Source organism: Gracilinanus agilis, chromosome 1 (genome assembly GCF_016433145.1).
Source record: "Gracilinanus agilis isolate LMUSP501 chromosome 1, AgileGrace, whole genome shotgun sequence".
In the NCBI taxonomy this organism is placed as follows: domain Eukaryota; kingdom Metazoa; phylum Chordata; class Mammalia; order Didelphimorphia; family Didelphidae; genus Gracilinanus; species Gracilinanus agilis.
In genome coordinates, this window is record NC_058130.1 from 611,844,063 (window position 1) to 611,871,969 (window position 27,907).

Consider the following 27,907-nt stretch of genomic DNA (forward strand, 5'->3'; position numbering starts at 1 on the left):
GGAAGACATGAAGCCATATTGTCAATCAGTAATTTAAGAAACAAATCTTAGAGAAGTTCATAAGAACATAGATTGAGAGCTATCTTCTTCATCAAGAATATCCTTGTAGGAAGTCGCAAAAAGGTAATATGCAACTATAAGTCAATCCCGTCACTGAACAATAAGTGATGTTCCTTTAGATTAGCAAACGGAAGGCAGCTTTTGAGTATTCTTTGGGAATGAAAGGGGAAAAAAACCTAAAAAAATAAATATACTACTCTACCTTTTACTAGCGTTTTCTTAAAGAAATATAATGGAAATTACAAAAATTGTACCAATAGACTTTTAAATGTGAGAAAAGTACAATATAATTTAGAAGAAAATTAATTTCAAAGTTACAAAAGCATACTATACTAAACCATGAACAGGAAAGCATATCGAAACAGTTCAATTTAGGTTGGAATAGCTGCTATTCCATTTACAACCTGGGTGACCTTGTGTAAGTCATGGCACTTTAGTGCCTCAATTTTCTCACCTGTAAGAAAAGGGAATATGATTCATTGATATTAAAGGTACTTTCTAGCTTTCCAAACCTTATGCTATACTTCCAATTTGAGCCATTACATTTATTAATGCTAACCTTATGTGTAGACAGGGATGAGTTGATAAATGTTTAACAACTGGCTCTCTTGGGGAAAAATGCATGCTCAACACTTTAAAGCTTAATCTCCATTATTAACATTTTCTCATCTAGACTTTCTTAAGTCTAGATAATCCACAAAGTAATAATTAAGTCCTGATTTGTAACATCTGCTGATTTCTGAGGTATAAATGTTCACATTGAAAATGAACAAATGTCTCTCCAACAGAGCGTGTTTGTGCTGGCTTTTGCACATCCCTACCTACATGCCTTAGACCCTTTCAAATGTTCTGTCTTCTCCATGCCAGCTTATTATCTCAGAAACTAAACGGTTAAATGTCACAACAATACTTCCTTATTACCATGAATACACATATCTGGGTATAGGCCTGAAGTTCACTTGGTCTGTTGCTTATCTTCTAAACCAATTAGCTTTTCCACTGATAACCTCCATTAACCTACAGTACAACTTTCTCCAGCCCTCCCTAATCAAGTTTTCTGATCTGTCTTTTATACTAGAGACCCCATGATGTCATTCCATCTGTCCCAGCTGGGTATGTGATTCAGCACTTTACAACCTGAATTTCCTTTTTTTTTTTTTTCTTTTTAAAGGAGGTGGACTATTTTGTAACAAAACCAAACATATGCTAAGCACATTTAATCCATCAAATACCACAAATATAAGTTAAACAAAGATGAGAAAAGAAAATAGATTTCCTCACAGCCCTCTCAGTAGTTTTCAGCCAAGACACCCCAAGATGGTGCAGGTGGAAAGATCAAACCCTTCCACACCGAGGGAAGAGGCCCGGAGTTAAAGTTGGACAACCTTTTGGAAGAACTCTTAAGAGACAGTGGGATGCCTCGGCTCTAGGCCCAGAACTTCCTGGCCTAGAAGAGATAACAGAAGAAAACCCTTTCCTTTCTTACAAGTTGGAGCTCTACACAAGTATGTTATTCTCCTAGTGTTTCCCCTCTCTCATGCACAAAAAAGTCAGAAGCTCCTGTCCTAGAATCCAGGGAAGCTATGAGCTCTTCTGTAGCAGAGTATCATCAAAAGTTAGGACAATTGAGGCTTTTATATTACTTTCCAAACATGCTTCTGGCCCCAAGGAAGTATAACACAACCATTTTCAGCGCAAAGCAGCTGTTTTTTGTTGGCTATGGCTCTACATGAACTTTCAGAACGTTATGTTGGCCGTTCTTTAAAAAGAACAAGAAAAAGGAAGAAAAGAAAAGAAAGAAAAAAACAAGACACATACAAGACCCCCAACACTAGTGTTTTCTGAGCACAACTTGAAGCTGTTGTCCACCAAGCATGAAAACAATATATTTAAACAAATTATGGAGCTCCAAAGCTACAGTCTTCAAAGGACATTGACCTCCCACCTTTGCCATGGCAAAGCTTCTTTCATGAAAAATGAATTTAGGACTGATTATATGACAAGCTGCTTCCAATCAAGCTATATTATTGAAGACTCAAAGAAAATATTAGTAAAGAATTGATTCAGAGTGTACTTCCTCTGATTAAGAATTAACATACTAGCTGTGTCACTTAACAAACATTTAGCGAGTGCTTCCTATGTGTCAGGCACCATGCTAAGATGCCATGGGGACATAAAAGGACAGTGGCAAAATGGGAAAGGGAAAAAAAAGGAGAAAGCATTTATGTAGAACCTACTATGTACTAACACTGAGCTAAGCACTTTACAAATATTATCTCATTTGATCCTCACATCAAACCTGGGAGGTAGGTGCTTTTTATCCTCATTTTATAGTTGAGGAAACTGAGGCAAACAAAGGTTAAGTGATTTGTCCAGGACCACACACTAGTGTTTGAGGCTAGATTTGAATTCCAGGCTTCTTGACTCCAGGTCCAGACTCTATCCAATGTACCACTTAGCTGCCCCTAAAAGCACCATAGTACCTTCTAGGAGATTGATTACATTCTAGTGGGAGAAACAACATGTAAACAACTGTGTGCCCAAAAGGTATAGACAGGATAAATGAAAGGAAAACTCAGAGGGAAGGCACTATCATTGGGGAAAATTAAGAAAGGTCTCTTGCTGAAAGTGATATTTGGATTTACAGTCACTTAACTTCTCTTGGAGCAGCTGACTGGCACTATGGATAGAGTGTTGGACCTGGAGTAAGGAAGACTCATATTCCTGAGTTCAAATCTGACCTCAGACACTTTCTACCTATGAAATCCCTGGGTAAGTAAGTCACTTAATCCTTTTTGCCTAAAATTTCCCTTCTATAAAATGAGCTGGAGAAGGAAATAGCAAACCAGTCTAATATCTTTGCCAAGAAAACTCCAGAAAAGGGGTCATGAATAAAAATACAGAAGGAAAACAACTGCTTGACCACATGGGTTGATGAGGATATAATTAGGGATGTAGACTCTTAAAGATCACTCTAGTGCAAATATCAATAATACGGAAATAGGTTTTGCTCAATGACACATGTAAAACCCAATGGAATTGTGCTTTGGCTATGGGAGGGGGGTAGGAGGAGGTGAGAGAAAAACATGAATCATGGAACCATGGAAAAATTTTCTTAATCAATTAAATAAAAAAATTTTTAAAGGGGTCATGAAGAGTAAGACATGACTGAATAGATCTCTCTAAGTCTTAGTATATTTATCTATAAAAAAAAGAATATTGAACTGTATGATCTCTAAGTCTCTTTTCAGATTTAAAATTCTGTGGATTCTGTGGCTCTTTCTATTCACCCCTTGTCCAAATGAAATCATATCATTTAGCACAAATGCATTATCCTTTATTCTTTCTCTTATGGCTCCATTACAGTAGCCCAAGAATGACTAAGGAATGGAGGGATAGTTTTCTGGTAATAAGCATGTTATATCATCTCCCCAGCACCAAATCCAATGGCTTTTTTTTAGACCTCAAATTGCTTGAGTCTTTTGTAGTAATTGAAACTGCTGACCACTCCCTCCTTTAGAATAAATGCATGGTCTACTCAAAAAGAGCTCTGCATTTGGAGTAAAAATCTAGGTTTCAATCTTAACTCTGTTTTCTCTCTCTCTCTCTCTCTCTCTCTCTCTCTCTCTCTCTCTCTCTCTCTCTCTCTCTCTCTCTCTCTCTCTCTCACACACACACACACACACACACTCTACCCTTATAATTATCAGTCAATAACAGTTAATAAATATTGTGTCAAGTAAATTCCATACACTGTGTTAAGTTCTGGTAATATAAAGAAAGGCCAAAGACAGCAACTGCCATCAAGAAGCTCATTATCTAATAGACTGATCAGGTCCATTGTTCTAATTTCTTTTCAATAACGATATCAAATATAAAAAGATAATTACATTCGAGTAGGAAGAGAATGAAACATATTTTCTACTATTTCATTTCCAAGCCTTTTACTAGTGGTCTATTCTTCCTAAATGATCTGGAGAAAAAATTAGTATATAGATTTATGTTACATCTAATTAATAATTCCTAAGCCTGGCATATATGGTTTTCTTCATGCTACATAGATAATGTTTTTCTTTCTGGCAATATCCAAACTATGCTTCCAGATTTTTGGTCCTTCTCTGCCTCTCATTAGAACCTAGACTTCCCACCTGTGGAACCTAGGGTGCTAATAGATAAGCTTTTGCCTTAGATTGCCTAAAACTAGGCTACCATACCACTTCCCAGACATCCCAGAATCCTGTGTGTGAACTTTCTGCCAAATTCACTTCCAACTATACCTTCCCTATATATGTGTTCTTCTCCCATTATAAGAAAAGCTTCTTAAGGAAAGGCTTTCTTAAATTTTTATTGTTATTCCCAGCATTTAGACTAGTGCTTGGTTCATAGTAAATGCTTCCTATGTGTCTTTTTATTTACTTAGTTGTGAGAAAGTGGTTGTTATTCAATCATATCCCGTTCATGACCCCATTTGAAGTTTTCTTGGCAAAGATACTAGAATAATTTATTATTTCCTTCTCAAGTTCCTTTTACAAATGAAAGAAACTTAGATAAAGAAGGGTAAGTGACTTGCCCAGGGTCACCCAGCTAGTGTCTAAAACCAGAATTGAACTTGGGGAAAATGAATCTTCCTGACTCCAGCCCCAGCACTCTATGCACTGTGTCCCTTCACTGCCCTGTGAGTAAGTAGGCAAGCCTTTTAAATTCTCTAAGTTACAGTTTCCTTATTTATAAAATAAATGGGCTGGATTTTGCTATTGATAAGATACCTTCCAATCTTATATCCTTTGAACCTTCTGAGGAAAGATAGGTAATATTCTTTGAACTTAAATTCTATAAGAGTATTCTGCCCAAGATGTATGAAAAACTGTTAATAACAAAATTCTGAAAAATTTTTATTTAAAAAGTTATATTATCCAAATTGTGTCCCTCCCTTCTTCCCTTCTCCTTCCAAGGGCTGGCAATCAATTCATTCTGGGTATTATCAGTCAAAACATATTTCTATATTATTCATTTTTTAAGTGAATAATCTAATGGGAAGATAGGATTAACTCTCCCCTTGTCTATCTTTAGCTAAACAAATCAAGAATTTAAAGTACCCCTACTTATCATTAAGTTCACAAGTCACTTATTAGAGTAAGGTCATACCTCCAAAGGCCACTGTCCACCACCACCCTGCCCTTGGGCAGTGCTAGGCAAATTGAAAGACTGCCAGTGGTTTCTATGAAGAAGGGGGAGTGACAAGTAGTGATGAGGAAAAAGGAGCATAAAAGAAGAGACCAGCATGATCTAGGAATTCATTCCTTTCCTGGCATTTGGAGAGATTGGCTGAGATTCCTGCCTTGGCTTTGGAGGAAGCTGCATTGTTGGAACTCTGGCTGAAGACACCACCAGGACTTCTGGCTGAGGATTACTGGGGAATTTATGTGGAGATGCTGAGCTGTACTTCACTAGAGAAGGACTGGTAGGCTTGTGAGAAATCAGAAATCTGTCTCTTTACCTACATTTTACACTTTCACTCTTTCTACCTCTTTATAAATAAAAGTTGTTAAAAGTCATTTTGACTTAAGCTACAATATTTTAAAATCAGTGACCACGATATTACTTTATAACTCTCTTAGTAAAAAACCTAAATTTAAAACTTACACTAATAAAACCAAAATTCCAAAACACATTCTGAAACAAACATGTGCTAAATTATATACTTTCATCTGCATTCCTATTCCAATAGTTCTTTCTCTAGAGATGGGTAGCATTCTTTTTTCCTAAGTCCCTTAGAATTGTCCTGGATCATTGTATTGGTATTACTGGATAAAGGGGTATGCATTCTTTTATAGCCCTTTGGGCATAATTCCAAACTACCCTCTAGAATGGTTGGCATATCCTTTGACCACTTATCAATTGAGGAATGACTTTATCTATATTAAATTAAAATTAAATTAAATTAAAAAGCTTTTATACAAAAAAAACAATGTAGCTTGCTAGAAAGGAAAGAACAAACTGGGAAAAAATTTTATAACAAATTTCTCTGATAAAGATCTAATTTCTCAAGTATATAAAGAACCAAGTCAACTTTATAAGAATCCAAATCATTCCCCAATTGATAAGTGGTCAAAGGATATGAATAGGCAGTTTTCAGATAAAGAAATCAAAGCTATTAATAATTATATGAAAAATGTTGTAAGTCCCTCTTGATTAGAGAAATGCAAATTAAAATAACTCTGAGGTACTACTTCACACCCATCAGATTGACTAATATGACAGTAAAGGAAAATGTTAAACATTGGTGGTGATGTTGCATAATTGGGACACTATTGCATTGTTGGTGGAGTTATGAACTGATCCTAACATTCTGAAGGGCAATTTGGAATTATGCTCAAAGGGCTATAAAGGAATGCATACCTTTTGATATAGTAATAGCACTACTAGATCTCTATCCTAAAGAGATAAAAAAAATGGGAAAGGACCTGTTTGTACAAAAATATTTATAGCTGATTTTTTTTTTGTGGTGGCAAAGAAATGGAAATGAAAGAGATGTCTCTCAGTTGGGGAATGCTTGAATAAATTGTGATATCAGGGCAGTTTTCTTTGTTAATTATTTTTTATAACATGATGTCTAAACTTTTTTGTTATCATGACTTTCAGGTAGTCCAATTATACTTAGATTGTCTCTCTTGGATCTATTTTCCAGGTCAGTTGTTTCTTCAATGAGATATTTCATATTTTCTTCTATTTTTTCATTTTTTAAATTTTGTTTTATTGTTTCTTGATGTCTCATGAAGTAATTTTCTTTTATTTGCCCAATTCTAATTTTTTTTTGTTTTTTTTTTTTTAAACCCTTAACTTCTGTGTATTGGCTCCTAAGTGGAAAAGTGGTAAGGGTGGGCAATGGGGGTCAAGTGACTTGCCCAGGGTCACACAGCTGGGAAGTGTCTGAGGCCGGATTTGAACCTAGGACCTCCCGTCTCTAGGCCTGGCTCTCAATCCACTGAGCTACCCAGCTGCCCCTCTAATTTTTAAGAATGAATTTCTCCTATGACCTCTTGATCCTCCTTTTCTATTTGGTGCATTCTACTGTTCATGGAACCCTTTTCTTCATTGGATTTTTTTTGCCTCTTTTTTGAGTTGGTTCTGTTTTGTAGAAAACTCTTTTCCTCACTGAATTTTTGTTCTTTTTTCTAGTTGACCAATTTTGCTTTTTAAGCTATTATTTTCTTTTTCCATTCCTTTCATTTCTTTTCCCAATTTTTCTTCCACCTCTCTTATTTGATTTTTGAATTCTTTTTTGAGTTATTCTAGCGCCTGAGAACAATTCCCATTTTTCTTTGAAGTTTTGCATATGGTTGCTTGGATCTCAGCATCCCCTATTGACTCTGTGTCTTGTTCTTTGTCTCCATAGACACTTTCTATGGTAAGGTGTTTCTTTTGTTGTTTGCTTATTTTTCTGGCCTTTTTTTTGCCTATGAACTGAGAATTCTGAAGGCTGCTAAGTCAGTCCTCTGCTGATGACTTGCAGGACTCAGCACTCTGAGATATTTTGTCATGGGGCTAGGGATTCACCTGCAGTGCAGGTTTGAAAGGGCCAAGCATTTTGGACTTCTGGGCTACACCAGGGCTTGGGATGTAAGGGAGTGGGGACGAGGTATGGGGTGTTCTGTTGTTGTTGTAGGCAAGATTCTGGGAACTAGAAGTTGTCCTATGCCCAGTTGGCTTATGACTAGTGCAGTCCATGGGGGCCAGTACTCCTCTGTGTGCAATTTTATTTCTGGTTCCACCTTATCCCATGGAAATAGACTCTCTATACCTACCTTTCATGTTGTTTTCCTCAAGATATCCCCTTCTCTCAATCTTGCTATTGGTTTTTGACACCTGCTGTTTTGAGGCACTTTTTAAGATTGGTTTGGAAGAACTGTCAGAGTGGCAGTTTTTGCTGCTATTAAGTCACCATCTTCAGATTTTTTATTTCGGAATAATATTTGGAAGAAGATTATAAAAAGGGGGAAATTCCTCTTAATTAGGAAGAAAAATGAAAATAAAAGAGAAATATATATGTGTGTATATATATGTATATATACAGATGTGTATATATGTTCTCTCTATATATGTATATTTATATATATATATGTAAAACATATACATACACAACCAACTTAGATTTAAAAGACTATGTAAAGAAGATGGAAGCAAGGGTAATTAGCAGTATGAATAAAGAAGTATGACAAGGTAGAGTTAGGAGTGACAACTTCAGGATGAGACTGGCAAAGCAAGGAAAGGACCAGAAAAAAAGATTTTTACATTTTAAAGTTTTATCAGGGAAAGAAAAGGTAGCTATGGTAGGGGATAGAGAACCAATTTTAAAGTTAGAAATCTCTGACCCATACTAGCTGTGTAACCTTGGATAAGTGACTAAAGATTTTAAATTGCAAAGTAGGTGTCAGCCTTCATCAGTAGAGGAAGTTTATTCAATGGGAATTCTCTTAATTGATTAAATCATAGGCATGGGGGGGAATATAGGAAAAGAGAAGGATTAAAATAGGGATAGGCTTGTGACTGAAGGATTAGATCAGTGATTCCCAGAATGGGTGCCACCACCCCCTGGTGGGTGCTGCAGCGATCCAGGGGGGCGATGATGGCCACAGGTGCATTTGGGGGCAGTGAATAACTCTAAGGGGGTGGTGATAGTATGTGACAGGGGGACCTAAGTAATATTTTTTCTGGAAAGGGGGCAGTAGGCCAAAAAAGTTTGGGAACCACTGGATTAGATGATAAATCAAAGTTGGGATCACTGACAGTTTGAAGACCTTATTCTCTTACTTAAAAAAAAATTCAAATGTCAATATCTGCTCTTCTCTAGTTCTATATTAATTGTTCTCATTCTGTGCTATCTTTGTCAATTCTGGGCTTATCAATCACAATCTACTAGTTCTTTTGGTATTTAAAGAGTTCAGTTGAGTCAAACATTTTGAATTCATGATGCAGAGAAAAATGAGCAGAACCAGGAGAACACTGTACACAGAGACTGATACACTGTGGCACAATCAAATGTAATGGACTTCTCTATTAGTAGCAATGCAATGATCCAGGACAATCCAGAGGGACTTGTGAGAAAGAATGCTATCCACATCCAGAGAAACAACTTTGGAAGTAGAAATTCAAAAGAAAAATATATGATCAATCATGTGGTTTGATGGGGATATGATTGGGGATTTTGACTTTAAATGATCACTCTATTGCAAATATTGATAACATGGAAATAGGTTTTGAACAATGATACATGTATAACCCAGTGGAATTGCTCATCAGCTCTGAGAAGGGGGAGGGAGAAGGAGAGGGAAAGAACATGAATCATGTAACCATGGAAAAATATTCTAAATTAATTAATTAGCTAATAAAATAAAAACTTGAATCCAACAAGTGCATACTGGTGAATTCTTACAGCTTCTTTATTCATCTTGGGTTATCAAGACTGACAGCACTTTTTGTCAGTTCTTTTCATTCCAAAGGCAAATTCTCTTTGGGAAAGAAAAAGCAATGAAATGAGAAATGAGCATCAATGCATTTCTTCACTCTATCAAAATTCTAGAATGCATTAAGAGAGGAATATTTTGTAAATATCTAGAAAAGGAAGAAGAAATAAACACACACACAAACACTACATGGCTTTATCAAGAATAGGTCATGCTAAGCTGATTTTATTCCCTTTTTTGATAGACCAGATAACTAATCTGGTAGATTAGAGAAATGCAGGCATGGAGATGACCAACATTTTCATCAAGATGTAAAATATTTCAAGCCACTTTTACAGAAACAATAAAACTACATGGGCTAGACGACAGCACAGTGAGCTAGAATTAACACTAGTTGAATGACCAGTTTTATTAATTAATTAACTAATTAATTAATTTTAAACACTTAACTTCTGTGTATTGGCTCCTAGGTGGAAGAGTGGTAAGGGTGGGCAATGGGGGTCAAGTGACTTACCCAGAGTCACACAGCTGAAAAGTGTCTGAGACCGGATTTGAACCTAGGATCTCCCATCTCTAGGCCTGACTCTCAATCCACTGAGCTACCCAGCTGCCCCTGAATGACCAGTTTTAAAGGCTACAACCACTGTATAATAAATAGTTCAACATTAATTCATGAAGTGATCTCTAGAAAAGCATCTTAGGGAGCTGTTTTGGGGCCTCTCCTATTTAATAATTTCATTAATGTTTGGATATGTACATAGAAAAAAGCCTTATCAAATTTCCAGATGACACTAAATTAGAAATAAGTAATATACAATGATAGTCAGTATCCAAAATGGGCTAAGACAATGGGTTGATCAAATTTAATGGAGACAAATGTAAAGTCATGTAGTTGGGGTCTAAAACAACAGAGTTCACAGATGCCAAATGAGAAAGGCATGATTAGGCAAAAGTTTATTCAGAAAAAGGTCTGCAAATTTAGGGTGTAACAGCAGTTTAATATGGTAGCAAAAAATAAGTTATTGCGATCTTGGGCTGACTGAAAATAGGCATAGTTCCCAGGAATAAATATATGGTACTATAGTCTTGTTGCATTCTACCTTGGTCAGAAAGTATCTAGAACACTGTATTTAGTTCTTTTTTTTTCTTTTTTTCTTTTCTTTTTTTTAAACCCTTACCTTCTGTCTTGGAGCCAAAATTGGCTCCAAGGCAGAAGAGTGGTAAGGGTAAGGCAATGGGGGTCAAGTGACTTGCCCAGGGTCACACAGCTAGGAAGTGTCTGAGGTCAGATTTGAACCTAGGACCTCCTGTCTCTAGGCCCGGCTCTCAATCCACTGAGCTACCCAGCTGCCCCTATTTAGTTCTGAGCAACATAATTTAGAGGGTCATTGAAAAATTAGAGTCAAGAAGAGAACAAAGAGTAAGGGTCTCAAATTCATTTTATGTGAGGATTGCTTAAGGGAGCTAAACATATTTACCTGGAAAGAGATATAGTTCAGAGGACTATACCAGTTATATTCAAGTATTTGAAAGATTATCATATTCAGGATATTTTAGATCTACTCTATTTGGCTCCAGAAGATAGAACTAGGAAGAACAGGGCTAAACAAAATAGATTTAATGTCTGCAAAGAAGAAAATTAAGCCTTGAGGTGAGAAGAAGCTTCCTGACAATCAGAGCTCTCCAAAGCTAGAATGGGCTGCCCCAGGACATAGTGTATTCCCCATAGTGGAGATCTTCAAGTAAATGCAGAATGACCAATTTCTTATATGTAGTTAGAAATAAGAATTATTTTTTTAATATGATAGAACTAGACAGTCTTGGCTCCTTCTAATTCTGTAATTCTATTATTTATGGTCCTCCCTTAATTTAAAAGATGACATACTTATTTGGTTTTCCTTCTACCCTTCTAACAGCTCTTCCTTTGCTTTATTATCTTACTAACCCTTAAATTAAGTGTTTCTCAAAGATCTATCTTTAGCTCTCTCCTACTCTTTTTCTCTTCACACTTTCACATCTATAATTTCAATATCGCCTCTATACAGGTGAATGTGATACCTCTATCTCCAGCCTCCAAAGCTCTAAATTCACTTCTCCAACTGCCTACAAACAACACTACCTGGATGCACTGGCATCCCCCTCTCAATCTGTAGTTCAGACTATTATTTTCTCAATCAAAAATTGTTACTCCTTCTGACTTCACTACTTCCATCAGTATGTGTTAAGATTTTCAGTCTTCCATGTTGAAAATCTTGAGATTATCTTTGACTTTTCCTTCTCCATTGACTCCTCTCTGTTCCTTTTCTTATATCTGAATCATTCCAAATCTATCCACTCCATCTCCCTCATCATACTGCAATATCTTACTAACACATCTTCCTACATCTACCATCTTCACTACTTTAATCTATTCTCTAACCCCCCACCACACTAATTATTCTTCTGAAAAGTTCTGTTCATGCCATTCTTTACCCAAAAATCTTCAGTGGCTCCCTTACTGAATAAAGTTTAGACTCCTTTGTGTAGTATTTCAGGCACTACAAAATGAATGTATGACTATTTTCCTTTTCTATCCTAAACTTGTGACTATTTCCCTCTATATATTCTATGTCCCAGACAAACTGTACCACTCTCTGACCTATGCTTTCCCACCTCTGTCTTGGCTAAAACTATTTCTTCTACCTGGGATGTTCTCTCTCTCCCTCTTGACAAAGACATCCATTAACAAATAGTAATGGGATCAGAAAGAACTATTGACACAACTACCACTGATGTGGCATTGTCAGTTCCTTAACCTATCACACAACTCACATGCACACAAATTTATCAGATAAACATACAACAAAGTGGCTTACAAATGCAGACATTCAGGAAAAGCTACTAAGGAAGAACAAATTCTTCAAAGCTATGCTGTTCTGTCACAGAGAAGTTTCACCTATCATTCTTGTTTTCCTTATAGCCAAAACAATCAACTCTGCAGGAATAGACTGACGACTAATTTAGAAATACTAAACTAGTGGCTTAGGCTCCCCCTACTCTTATATAAGTATCTATTATTAAGGCACAATAGTTTTCCATCACCAGCAGAAGCCACAGTTTGTTCAGCCATTCCCCAATTGAAGGGCCTACCCTCATTTTCCAGTTTTTTGCCACTCCAAAGAGCATGGCTATAAATATTTTCGTATATGTCTTTTTCCTTATGATCTCTTTGGAGTATAGACCCAGCAGTGGCATGGCTGGATAAAAGGGCAGATAGTCTTTTAGTGCCCTTTGGGCATAGTTCTAAATTGCCATCCAGAATGGTTGGGTCAATTCACAACTCCACCAGCAATGCATTAATGTCCCAATTTTGCCACATCCTCTCCAACATTTATTACTTTCCTTTGCTATCATGTTAGCTGATATGCAAGGTGTGAGGTGGTACCTCAGAGTTGTTTTGATTTGCATTTCTCTAATTATAAGAGATGTAGAATTTTGGGGACAAAAATCTACTATTTGACAAAAACTGCTGGGAAAATTGGAAAGCAGTATGAGAGAGATTAGGTCTAGATCAACTTCTCACACCCTACACCAAGATAAATTCAGAATGGGTGATAGACATGAATATAAAGAAGAAAACTATAAGTAAATTAGGTGAACACAGAATAGTATACTTGTCAGATCTCTGGGAAAGGAAAGTTTTTTAAACCAAGCAAAAGTTAGAAAAAAATTTTAAAATGCAAAATAAATAATTTTGATTACATTAAATTAAAAAGTTTTTAAACAAACAAAACCAATGCAACCAAAATTAGAAGGGAATCAACAAAATGGGGAAAAATATTTATAACAAAAAACTCTGACAAAGGTCTAATTACTCAATATTGTACAAAAAAAAATCAAGCTATTCCCCAATTGATAAATGGGCAAGGGACATGAATAGGCAATTTTCAGATAAAGAAATCAAAACTACCAATAAGCACAAGGTCTTATAATCATTTAACCCCTCTCAACAAACTTTATCTTAAGGTCCTTCTGTAATGATGGAGTTGTAAGGTGCTTCATGGACTTCCACAAGGGCAATCTAGCAGAAGTGCATTGCCCAGATCTCCAGTCGAAGTTGGGATAGTATAATTTACCCACTGAGCAAGCCAGCAGAGCAATCCAATTTTAGCTGTACATCAGGAAATCAAGATCTTCAACTCACCTCCGCTAGTCTATTGCCAACTTTTTCCTATTCTGATTATGGGACCACATATACTTTTGGGCTAGAAGATCAGGATCTCTTTCCTTTGAAATCATCACTTCATTCTCTTTAACTCAGCCTTGGATGCTCAACACATTCCCAACTCCCTCAGTCACTTCTGCCCTCTGATTGGGGAGACATAGGGTAGAGCAATAAACTTTTCCCAAAGCTAACCTTTATAGAGGGCAGGATCTGAAATTTGCAAATCACTATTCACTTTCCATCTACAGTTTTGCTTAGTTTGAACTCTTAAAGAATGAGCTGCCTCCATTCTGGGTACTGGTGTCTTTCTCACACACATGCTCACACACACACACTCCAGCTGGAACTGCCTTTCTTTTTCTTATTTGCATTCCCAGAATATAGCACAATGCCTGACACATAGCATGTGTTTAATAAATGTTTATTGAATTGAACTTAAAATCCATATTTTAAACCCAAGTCATAACATGCTTCATATTACTGACTGAGAAATTTGTCGTTATCAGATGTTGGGGCAAGTCTCTTGCCTTCTTTGCTGCATTCCCTACTCTTGATTTCAAGCTCCCCATCTTCTTCCAATGATTTATGCAGTCAACTAATTGTATAAGTATGTCAATTATACCTGCAAGTTTATTTAAAGATAGAGAATACTTCTTACAAGCCTGAAATAGCTCTTGACTAGTGGGATTCATTCATGTATGTAAATAATCATCTCTTTCCCTCCGTATACCTAATGTATACAAAAGCATTCCATTTCCTTTAAGACTTTTCAAATATTATCAGGAAACTGACACTTAAACCCTGGTAATCTCTCAGCAAGCATTAACCTTCTCCTATAAAAGGAATTATCCAATTCGGTCCCCATTCCCTTCCCCCATAATTTTTCAAGAATGTAGAATATCCTAATTGAGTTAATTGCAAGTTTTGGGGGGTAGACTTATAAACTTCACATTGATCTAGGAAGACTAGTGTCTTCTTCTGCTGTCCATGGAAGTCATCAGAATCTCTGGAACTGGAGAAGGGCTTTAGACTCTTTGGCTGTTGACTATCCCACAGCTTCTGGCATAGAAATGCTCAGGAGAGCTGAGGAGAATTTAAAAGGCATTGTCAAGTGCACAGCTATCACAAAACTTATGATATAGACTTCCTGTTGCCAAGCCCTATAGTGTACTCTGTGCTTATTGCTCTGGGCAGCTTCTAATACACTCTGAAGAATTTTTCAAGTACACATATAATACAATATAAAGAAATTCAAAGACACATAAGAAGTTACTTAAGAATACAACTCACCAGAGCTTTGTGGCTTTAGTTTAAAGAGGTTTCACTTATCTCTCTTATTCTTCCTTTTATCAACAGACAGCTCTGCAGTCACAGTGTAAGGACCAGCTTAGGAATACCAGTCCAAAGATTTGGGCCTGCAGACAGCCTCAGAGAGAAAGAGTGGCTGATGCCTTTGTTAATACTCTTGGTAGCAGCTTCTACTTTCTTGATTCCATGGTTCAATTATCTCTCTTCCCCTGATTTTGGTGATTCTAACCTCCAATTCTAAAACATTAATGCGTGCTATTTTATGTCCACTAGAGTTTTACTCTGATACTTCATCAGAATATATGGCAATGACTTGGAATTCTCAAAGATTCTCAAAAAAATCCTACCAAATTGGAAAGAGCTTGGAGAATGAGCCTTGTGAATGATGAGCTTTATTTCTCTTGCCTAATGGTCTATCTATCTAAATTCAGTGCAGGACATCACCAGGTTGTCTGCATGAGAGTGAGTTTTTCTTTTTCTCTACAACTCTCAAAGAAATTAAGTTAAAGAGAAGCTGTGATAAGCATCAATGGAAGGAATACCCACACAGATAAAATGATAGATCTTTGAAATATTGAAGCTTTTTATATTATACTTTTCTTCATGTCATATCCTCCTATTCAACTTTTGGTTCCAAAAAGGCAAGAACCATGTCTTTTTTATTTTTAATTTAATTTTTTTTAACAATTATATGTAACAACAAACTTACATGCAAACTTTCTGAAGCTACATGATCTAAATTGTCTCCACTCCTGAAGCCGGCAAGCAATTTGATCTGGGCCACACATGAACCACCATGCAAAACACATTTCTACATAAAAAACCATGTCTTAATTAAGCTTTGTACCACCCTTAGGACATAGCATAATTCTTGACACGTAAAAGGCATTCAAAAATGTTTGCTGAATCAAACTGTATTATTATTTTTGTCATCATAATCATTAGTAAATGAATTTATTGTTCTAATTCACAGTTATGATTTGAATTAGGAAACAAAGCCATGTTTAAAATCATATGATAGTCTAATCCTTAAACACTACAGAAGTGTTAAAGTGACTTCAAGAGTCATTATTCTTTGTCTGTGAACATCCAAAGACCCCACAAAGGGCCTTTGTTTAGAAAACAAAACACAATAAATTCCTAGCAGGTATCTAAATAGTCCCCTCCTCCCCCATCAGACTGAATTTATTTCACTTTTATTCCAATGTCAGTGATGCTGACATTCGGCTGTAATATCCTTATTTGAACATTCTACTCCAGTGATTCCCAAAGTGGGAGCCACTGTCCCCTGGTCCAGGAGGGGCGGTGATGGCCACAGGTCCATTTATCTTTCCTATTAATTGCTATTAAAATTTTAAAAACATTAATTTCCACCTCAGCCACTTCCCAGCTGTGTGACCCTGGGCAAGTCACTTGACCCCCATTTGTCCACCCTTACTAATCTTCCACCTATGGGACAATACACCAAAGTACGAGGGTTTAAAAAAAAAACAAAAAACAAAAAAACAAACAAAAAAACCCCATTAATTTCCAGGGGGCTAAGTAATATTTTTTTCTGGAAAGGGGGCAGTAGGCCAAAAAGTTTGGGATCTACTCTGTACAACAATGTTCATGTACCTAGTGGCACCCTAGACTACCAAACAACCCACACAATACTCAGCAAGATCCAAGCTTCAAGATTCTTTGGCAAACTTACTGTCTTGCTCTTCAGTATCCACCAAGCTTGGGACAGTTGTTAAAGGCAAATTCCCAAAATGTATTAGCTAACCAGGCAAAGACTAGTCTTTTCTACATTCTGTGAAATATTCAGTTTGCATGGCTGACATCAAAGTAAATAGTCATATTGTTGGGGAAAATGCAAACACAATGAAATCACTGGTGCTCTTGACATTAAGCTACTATGTAAATATATGAAAGACTTTGTTTTCCTAAGAAACACTATTTATGATTGCATCCAAGCGGGATATTTTTCCTTATAATTCTCTCTTGACTCCCTTCCAACCTGCCCAATCATTTTATGACTGTTTTGTTTGAGATCTTCTGGTATAGACCCCAGAATATATTTTGAAGCAGCTGTGTTGTTTTCTTCCCCTTTGAGTAGTTAAATTTGATATTGTATCATATAATTTTTTATTAGGAACTTCAATACTTTGAACTTCGGCAACTTTACCAAGAGGAAAAAACAGAGAGAAAAGGACAAAGACAGAGAGGTAGAGAGGATACAAATACTCACTAAACATTATTTACGTTACTCCAAATTTTCTTCCAATCTCTATTAAAGAATATACATATATATATATATACATATATATGTTATTGTTTAGTTGTATTTCAAAGTAGTTGATTTAAAAAGGTGCCTGGCATCACTCTAGGACATAAGAAGAATGTAGGTAAAAAGCATATTGAGTATTAGATTACATGGCTTTCTGGATTGCTACATTGTTTTAACATGGCAATGTTACATTCAATTCTACTGTGGAATAATTTATATTACATTAGTTTGGACTTGCTTTTGTGTTTGCTCTATCTTCCCTTTCCCTTACCCCCATAAGATCGCAGGCTAGGAAATAACATAATCTCTTTCTTGCCTATCTCACCATGATGCCCCTCCTCAGGATGTGCACTTAGTAAATGCTAACTGACTGGCAGTTGGATTAAAACAGTCTGGAATGTGTCCCATTCAGCTACAACGAACCCAATTGCCCGCAAATTGCCTTTACACTGCCAGTCTGAATAAATAGCACAACTTCATGTTTTGCTCCAGAGCCCAGAATTACACTTACAACAAACTCACTCAGAGCCATACAATGAGAGAATGGGAATTGGGGCAAGCCCTATCCCCTGGGATGCCCTGGACCTTCATACCTGTGCTGGTGCTCCTGTAAGACTTGATAAATGCTGATAAGAAAAGTTTGGTTTTTAAAGGTCCCCATGACACAATCCTTGTAGATTCGAAACTCAGCAGCAGTTACAGCCTCTCCCTCAGGAATCTGGGACAAGTTGAACTTGAATTCCTTGTGATGGCGTTGGCGAGGGGAGAATTCCTTGTCATATTCCACTATAAGATTAAACAAGAGAAAGTGATAGTCATTGTTACTTCTCTAAATACCACATGAGAACCTTATTAAAGTTTTACAGTTTCACCTAATTTTTGCCAATTCCCACTTGTGAAATTCATCATACAGTTAGTAGGTTATCTAAAACATTTGCTTTTTCTTCTCCTATCTCTGATGACTCATTTCAGATAAGTACTGGAAAAAAGAAGAGGAGAAAGACACATGATTTCTAAAATCCCTTGAGGCTCTAAAACTTACTGAAACAGCCAGGTGATATTGTAGGAGTGGTGACCTTAGAATCTGGAAGATTTTGAGTTTAAATCCTTACCAAGATACTTATGAGGCTGTGTAACCTCTGGCAAGTCACTTGAACTTTCTGAGTCATTAAAATGAAAACTTCTTGAGGGCAGGGACTATACTGTTTGCCTCTTTTTGTACTCTAGCACTCAGCACATGTTTTTCAGCCATTTCGATCTTGCCCAATTCTCTATGACTCCATTTGGGGTTTGCTTGGCAAAGATACTGGAATAGTTTGTCATTTCCTTCTCTAGCTCATTTAACAGATGAGGTAATAGAGGCAGAGTTAAGTGACTTTCCCAGGGTCACATAATTAGTAAGTGTTTGAAGTCATATTTGAGCTCAGGTCTTCCTGACTTTAGATCCCAGCACTCTATGCTTTTTTACATCTAAAAAATGTCAAATGAATGAATGAACTCCAGTTTCCTCCCCTGTAAAAAGGGGATAATAACAGCACCTACTTCATAGGACTGTTGTGAATAAGAGAGTATACACAAAAAATTGTGCAAGCCTTGAATTATCAAATAAGTATTAGGCATTATTTTTGTTACTATCCTATGAATTGGTGAATTTTCTAGCACTTTAGGTTTCAAAAATTCTGGTATAATAATAAAATCCTTAAGGACAAAGACTTGTTTTTTCTTCATATCTATAAAGCCTATCCCAGTATCTTGCATATATTAGGTATTTAATTCATGTTTGTTGAACTGAATTAAATAGAAAAATTTTAAAAATTTTTTGTAGAGAGGAAGTTTACATGGATTATCTATTACATCTCTCTACACTCTGAATACAGATCATGGAGAACTGCCTATAACTACAACTTTTCAGGAATGACTTTTCTGGGGGGTCTATGTGAAACCTTTTACCAGGGTGTAATATCAAAGTGCAGACATTCAGCGAATGAGCTTTGTAAAAAAGAACTGCCTATTTCCCACAATAAATCGTTAGTGTTGTCACTAGTGTTAAGAAACAGGCCTGTCCTGTTGTTCCCTTTCTTTCAGTCTTTATGGCAACCACAGCTAAATCTTAACACTAAATTAATCCTGTATGGCAGTATTTTCTTGGGGATTTTAGCAGGGAGAAATTTCAAATTATTCACCTGCTCCAATATTCCCTCACCCCCCTTCCACTCAACTTGTATTTTTCTCCAGCATTGTCAGAATAAAATGTAGCAGACATAACTTTCAGGATTCTGAAATCTCAGCATGTTATAATGAATAAAGCTGTGTAACCTAAAAAGCACAGGGACTTTAATGCAGAACTTAAATGAATTATGACCATGATGTGTTAAAAAATATGTTACGCTAAATTGTTTTCTTTTTCTATCTCCCTCTCTCTCAAATACTTGGAGTAGGAGGAGTTTTGTTTCAGTTTGATATGCAAAACATCAAATAAGAGAACAGGGAAGACCAACTAAAGGAAAAATCACTTTACAGATCTAACAAGAGAGCAGTTTTTCTAATTAGTGACAGCCCTTGAAAAACAATATTGTTGAAGGGTTCACTCAAGGACACCCATCAGCACATAGCTATCATTTTTCCCTGGAGTTGGTATGCCTTTTAAGTTTGATTTATCCTTGTTGCTTAAAAGTGAGGAATATCTAATTCCCCTAATATATCTAGGGAAGAAAAATCCAAAAGTTCCATCACACCTATGGCAAAGTTTCGTTATTAATTTTTATATTATCAGCTAAGTACAGAGTCACAGTGTTTCTTTGAGAGCTAACATTAAGGACCTGCAAAGGAATCTTTTAATCTCTTTAATAAGTTGCAATAATTAGCAGGGTGAAGCAAAAAAAGAGGTAGATACAAGTATAAATTAACTTGTAAGACCCCTTAAAATCTTCTTATTAGGGACCCAGTGAAAGTGTGAGGGTCCAGTCAATGAGCAAAAAAAAGTTAGGAATAGAATTTGAAAGCTACTCAGATCTTGCCATAGTACTGAACCATGGTAGCTTGTTACTATTAAGAGTATGATTAAACTAAGAGCATGGGAAAATTATAACTATAGAGTATTAGACAACTGTGGACTAAAAAAGTTAAAAGCATTATAGGATAGCCTGGTAAACATTCACTAACAGATGGCAAGCCATAGATAAAGGCAATGTAAGGGTGACGATTCCCAAGATTCAGCCACTTTGAGGATGTGGTTGGGCTTTACAAGACTGGTCTAAAAACCACCTCCGTTAGCATGGTTTCCCCATTTCTCCTCCACCAAGGATACATTTTTCTGATTTTCACTTTAAAGTACTTGTGCTTTATTCTACTTTTCCTGTTTATTCTTCTCTAGAGTTCATTCAGAATCACTGTGCTTTATCGTAACCCCATGAGAATCTATCTTTATTCTTCTATTCCTGAATTTCTTCATCCCATTTGACTATGGTATCCTCAACATCCTTCCCTATGACTCTTCTCTACTCAATGCTGTACTGCCTTGCCTTATTTGCTTTCTGCATAACATCTCAGCCACTGAATCACTTCCCTCTCATTGAAGTTCACTTGGAAAACTCCCCTTCCTCCCCCACCCTTTTGCCTACAATTGTATTTGTACAGAGTATTTGGTAATGCTGTCTCCTCAGGATGCTGTAAATAAATGAAATTATGCTACAGCCAGTATGTAGATATGAAGATTTGGATTACTAGCAAAATAAGTTCCCTTTATATATATATATATATATATATGCANCATTCAGAATCACTGTGCTTTATCGTAACCCCATGAGAATCTATCTTTATTCTTCTATTCCTGAATTTCTTCATCCCATTTGACTATGGTATCCTCAACATCCTTCCCTATGACTCTTCTCTACTCAATGCTGTACTGCCTTGCCTTATTTGCTTTCTGCATAACATCTCAGCCACTGAATCACTTCCCTCTCATTGAAGTTCACTTGGAAAACTCCCCTTCCTCCCCCACCCTTTTGCCTACAATTGTATTTGTACAGAGTATTTGGTAATGCTGTCTCCTCAGGATGCTGTAAATAAATGAAATTATGCTACAGCCAGTATGTAGATATGAAGATTTGGATTACTAGCAAAATAAGTTCCCTTTATATATATATATATATATAATATGTATTATATATATAATTTAATATAATCTTTAAACAATATGAGTCTGACTTCCTTAAACACCAGTTAAGTACATATATGATAGGAGATATTTGAGATGGTTGTGCTTTTGGCTAACACGTGATACTGGTTTAATGCAGTTTCTAGCACTTGGTACAGCTCAGTTGGTCAATATATGGGAGTTCAGCTGCCATACATAGCTTAAGAAATCCTCTCTCCTCTGAGTCAAAGACCATGTCTTTACTTAGTGGTTTTCTTTTATTTAGTAGTCCACTGATAGCTCTCTTTAATGGGTCCCCTAAAGAATAAAATGCAGATGATTGACCTGCTCCTCCAAACTTTTTTCTCTTTAAGTATTCTGTGAAAAGGAATAGCTTTTTATAGTCACTGAATAAAAACATGCAAAAGAACTATTTCTTGAACTGGGGTCTGTGAACTCATGTTTTTGTTTTTAATATTTCAATATAATTGGTCTTTGTTAGCCTATATACTTGATTTTATGCCTTTACAAGCATTTTTCTGTGAAGGAGTCTATAGTCTTCATCAGACTGCCAAAGAGGTTCATGATACAACAGAAGTTAAGAACCGTTGAAGTAGATACAGTAATATAGCCTGGTTATCAAAGAAAAGAAACAGTGGAGGTAGAAATAGGATGAGAAATGACAAGAGAGAATGGAGCACTATTTGGGGAGATGCAACTTACAACCCAAGAGGGAATTTAAAACACTGATTAAAAACAAAAAACAAACAGTCATTAATTCCTTCTTGAAAAGTTAGGAATCTTAGGGACCTTTTACCTTTTAAAGTCACACCTAAGAACTCTACAACTGGGACATTCCTTTTTTGTAGTTCTGCAGGCCCATGCTTGTAGCAATCTTCACACACAGAACGTTTACATACCGTTTCCTTGTTTCATCTACCATCTAGCTCAGAGATAGTAGCAGGTAGTAGAGAAGCATTGAGATTAGCCACAACAGTGAAGAGAATCATAGATACCATCCCCACCCCCACCCCCCAAGCTGTCTTCTGGCTATTTTCTCCAGGTAACAGTCGCAGACTCCACTTATAATAATCCCTCTTTTGCTTCTGCAAATGAAGTTTTAAATGATAATTCGAAATATAGAGACTACTGAGACAACTTGTGTCAACATCTCCAAATTCTTCCCATCAAAACAGTTCCTGGGGAGGAAATATAATATAGTAAAAAGAGCTAGGAAGCCTGAATTCTAATTCCAGATCTAATATTAACTGACTACATGACCCTGAGCAAGTCCCTCAGCTCTTTGATCTTATAAAATGAGTTAAATAATATCTGAGACTCTGACTTTCTTTAAAAGCATAAGAAAATGGACTAAAACGACTCTATTATTACCTCTATGAAAAGATAGCCAAGAAAGGACCCAAGAGAGAAAGAAGGCAGGAAACAATGGGCATGAATAATCCACAAACTGGATAATCAGTTCCTGAATAATTGAGAGTTGGCTATTGGGCAATATTTTTCAGTTTGGGTGGCAGCTTGAAAAATAATAAATTCCAGTATTTCTCCACAGTGGACTTCTGACCATGACAAGGAAACTATTCAGTTTCAACTGAAAATTCAAGTTTTAAAAGCTAAAAGTAAAGCACAGAGGCCAATTCCTTGTTGCAGTTCCCAGAATTACTCGGGATTCATCCTCCTATCTAATTACACTGCATCAGATGACCTATTATTCACAGCATAGACCAGGCGTGCCAAGCACAGGGACATGTGGAGAGTTGTTTCTCATGCTTCCTTCCAACCTTTCCTAACTGTGAATTGGTTCAGGTTGGCCTGACCACTGAGAAGTGAAAGCCAATACTAATTTCTAATCTGAGGCATCTGTACACAACACTCCCCATCCTCAACAAAACTATAACCCAGTGGTGATGGAAGAAGAAAAACGGATGTATTCCTGCCAATGGCTAGAACAAGCCTGGACCTGGATGGAACAACTGTTCTTAAGGCCCTTACCATATTGGCCAGAAAAATCCATAGAAGCAGATTCTTGAATGCATCCCTATCAGATGAAGAACAGCAGCAGTAAGCCATCCAGGTTTAGATATGCTCAAAGAAATTGTAATAAGAAATTGGGCTAATGAACAACCTCAGGAGTAACATTTATGCAAGAGTATGTTTTAAGCACATATAAACTAAGAAGGAAAATGGTAGTCCTTTCTTTCAACTAGAACTGAGGTTATTGACCTCAACCCTGGAGTAGAAAAGAAAACCATCCACTAGGACTATTCTCACCATACATTTCTTTTTTTATGAGCCATTAAGTCCTGCTGGGGTTTTTTGGACAGTTACTGTGCTTTATGTGTCCAGTCCTATAGTTAGAAGACCATATGATTCTAGGCATTTATTTCAAAGGTCAGTGTTTTTGTAATTCAAATAAATTTACTCAGAGTGCTTTATTTGGATGTATGATATGGGGTTCGGGGGGGGTGCGGAATGCCTATGGTATACCTAATTGTGGGAAATCATAGTTTCTTATTCTCATCTTCCTAGTTTCTTGTTTTCCACCCAAAGTACTTTGCAAATAATATTCTGAATTCACTGAGACAAGTCCTAACCACTTTCTTGACTAATTCTTTAATCAATTTTATTTCTAAAATAAATTAATTTCCATCTGTCAGCCATATCTATTCTCAAGACAAGTAAGTTCAAAGTTGGCAGTTCTGAGGAACTGGTACTGCTGAAAGTGGAAAACATTCAAGTGTGATAGACTAGTGGGATACATGTATTTACATTTTTATTTGGTTTCCATTAATTAATTAATGACAGGGTGAAAAGAAAATACATTTGTATTGAGGTAGAGGCTTCTATCCTCGCGGCTTCTTCTTTCCTTCTTTCTGAATCCTTTAGTCAAACAGTCACACTAGACTTCTGGCTCTGCAGTAATTTCCATGTCAAATATGAGCTGATGGTTTCACTATAGGATTAAGCACCGGAAAACCGGGGCTAGAGGAGGAAACTCTTATCCAAGCATGGGGGTGGGGAAGTATCCAAGGAATAAAGGAAAAAGAAAAGTGACCAGCCGAAAGTTTCTTAATTACTCTCTTTTCCTCCTCTGATTTAAAACATTATTCTTTATTATTGGTATAGTACCAGAAAGCACATTTTTCTTCAGTTATTTACTTTATTTTCCTCAGTATATAATGGAATGAGCATCTAAGTGTTCAGTTATCGATTTGCCTCTAGATTAAGTTCAGGCTAAACCATTCACTTAACATTTCCCTGAAACAGGGCATGGAGGCATTGGTGGGTGTTTCTCCCCACCCCAACACATACTCTCTCCCATTACTCCACTCTCCATTTCACCAGATCCTTAGTTTTTCTGGGCCTTGAATAAGAGAATAATGTCACTGGAAAATGGGCCCTTTTTTTACAGGCTTTGAGGCAGTAGCCAGTAAATTTATGAAGATGTGCAGAATGTGACAGGAGATATTTACTCCTAGTGTTCAGCATTACAGGAGAACAAATCATGTGGCTTCTCCTTTGGGACACATATTGCAGTGTCACTGAGGACAAATAAAGTCCTGAGACACAATTTGTAAAGCACAGGTGAAGAAGAACAGGTACATCAGAAGGAGGGACAATGACTATCTCACAAAAGGGCACCATCAAGTCATGAAGGGTCTTCTGTAGTACTTGAACCAAATGTTATAAAAGAAAAAGCAACTACCTAGCTTTCTTCCAATTATTCAGTCTTAAATAACAGTAGCTGCCATTTATGTAACATTTTTAAAACTGGGAAAACACTTTTCATTAAAGCCTTGCAACTCCATGAAATAAGTACTGTAGGTATATAAGACCCATCTTTAAAATGAACAAACTGAAATTCATAGAGGGGTGAAGAGACTTGCCCGTAACTAATAAATATCAGAGGCAGAATCCAAATTTATATGATTCCAACCACTGATAACACTGTTCTCTTAAATATGCTTTTGTGGTCATTTAGTCATTTCTGTTGGTTATGATTCTTCATGACCCCACTTGGGGTTTTCTTGGCAAAGATACTAGAGTGGTTTGCCATTTCCTTCTCCAGCTCTTTTTATAGATGAAGAAACTGGGGCAATTAGGGTTAAGTGATAATTTGTCTAGGGTCTCAAAGCTAGTATATTCTGAGGTTTCATCTGAACTTACAATAAAGAGTCTTCTGGACTCCAGGCCTGGTGCTCTATCCATTACACCATCAAGCTGCCCCTTCCACTACACTATACTGTCTCTAATAGTAAAGAAGACATGGAATTTTCACTTGCTCCTTGGAACGAGTGCATTGACTTTCCTACCATTGTCCTCAAGGCAGGTAGTCATTTTGACAGGTGCACATTTGGTTACAGTTTTTGTATTACATTTTAATTTGCTGACATTTAGAACCTTTCCTTTCCTTTTATGTTACTATTGGACATTAAAGATAACTAGAAAGAACTCAGAATTTTTCATGACTGACAGGGAGAATACACTTAAACAGAAAAAGATATATAATCCCTCAAACTTGCTTTAATCATTAATTTCAAAATCTCTACTTCCCTTCTCTAATTTTACCAAATATTCTACCAATATTCTATCAAAGTCTCATGCTAGCAACAAAATTGATTGTCTTAAATTTCACCTGTCCTTTAAGTTATTCCTCATTCTTTTGGTGAAATGCTTAAGGAAGTAAGCAGTAAGAGAGGGTGGGAAATAATAGTACTCTACTTTAATAATCTACTGAATTAACAGCATTTTAAAATATGATCATATCTTGGTTCCTCAGGAGGGTATATCAGGGTAAATGTCATTCATTCTAGGAAATGAACCAATGAATTGATAGTAAGAAAGACAGAGACAAAGACAGAGAAAGATAAGCTTGAAGTATTTGAATTAGATAGAGTTGAGATTTGAGATGAGGGAAGAGAACTGAAAAGAATATTTAACCAAGATAAATTCAGAATGGATGAATGACTTGAATATAAAGAAGGAAACTATAAGTAAATTAGGTGAACACAGAATAGTATACTTGTCAGGTCTCTGGGAAATGAAATATTTTTAAACCAAGCAAGAGTTAGAAAAAATTACAAATTGTAAAATAAATAATTTTGATTACATTAAATTAAAAAGGTTTTGAACAAACAAAACCAATGCAACCAAAATTAGAAGGGAATCAACAAATTGGGAAAAATATTTATTAAAAAAACTCTGACAAAGGTCTAATTACTCAAATATATAAGGAGCTGTATCAGTTATACAAAAAATCAAGCCATTCCCCAATTGATAAATGGGCAAGGGAGATGAATAGGCAATTTTCAGATAAAGAAATCAAAACTATCAATAAGCACATGAAAAAGTGTTCTAAATCTCTTATAATTAGAGAAATGCAAATCAAAACAACTCTGAGGTACCACCTCATACCTAGCAGATTAGCTAACATGACAGCAAAGGAAAGTAATAAATATTGGAGGGGATGTGGCAAAATTGGGACATATTAATGTCCATTGCTGGTAGAGTTGTAAATTGATCCAACCATTCAGGATGGCAATTAGGAACTATGCCCAAAGGCTGCTAAAAGACTGTCTGCCCTTTGATCCAGTCATACCACAGCTGGGTTTACACCCCAAAGAGATCATAGGGAAAAAAGACTTGTACAAAAATATTTATAGCTGCCCTCTTTGTGCTGGCAAAAACCTGGAAAACGAGGGTATGCCCTTCATAACTGAACAAATTGTGGTATCTGCTGGTGATGGAATACTGTGAAAAATGTGCACAAAGGAATAATGAACTGGAGGAATTCCATGTGAACTGGAATGACGTCCAGGAATTGATACAGAGTGAAAGGAGCAGCATCAGGAGAACATCATACACAGAGACTGATACACTGTGGTAAAGTTGAATGTAATGAACTTCTCTACTAGTAGCAATGCAATGATCCAGGACAATTCTGAGGGACTTATAAGAAATAACACTATCCACATTCAGAGGAAGAACTGTGGGAGTAGAAACACAGAAGAAAAACAACTGTTTGAACACGAGTTGATGGGGATATGATTTGGGATGTAGACTCTAAAAGACCACCCCAGTGCAACTATCAATAATATGGAAACAGGTCTTGATCAATGACACATGTAAAACCCAGTGGAAATGCATGTCAGCTACAGGGAGGGGTTTGGTGTGGGGGGAACAGAAAGAACATGAATCATGTAACCATGGAAAATTTTTCTAAAAAATTAAAAAAAATTAAAAAAAAGAATATTGACATCACTCCCCCTCAATGATTGCCATCACTCTCCCACTTTTTTGAGTGAGACAGGAGGACCTTCTATTCCCTTTATTGCATTGGAGGCTGAATTTGACTTTTCTAGTTTATGTTGTTGTTCAGTCATTTCAGTTGGGTCCAACTTTTTGTGATCTTATTTGGGGTTTTCTTGGCAAAGATATCAGAGTGG

General features: G+C 36.5%; 1 protein-coding gene across 1 annotated transcript in view; it reads right to left on the reverse strand.

Annotated features, from left to right (window-relative positions):
* The window catches only part of BMP6 (bone morphogenetic protein 6), a 251,761-nt gene that overhangs the window by 69,638 nt on the left and 154,216 nt on the right, over window positions 1-27,907 (reverse strand). Inside the window, exon 2 of the mRNA XM_044667801.1 lies at window positions 17,902-18,094. Coding sequence (XP_044523736.1) covers window positions 17,902-18,094 — 193 coding nt within the window. The remainder of the gene's footprint in view (window positions 1-17,901; window positions 18,095-27,907) is intronic.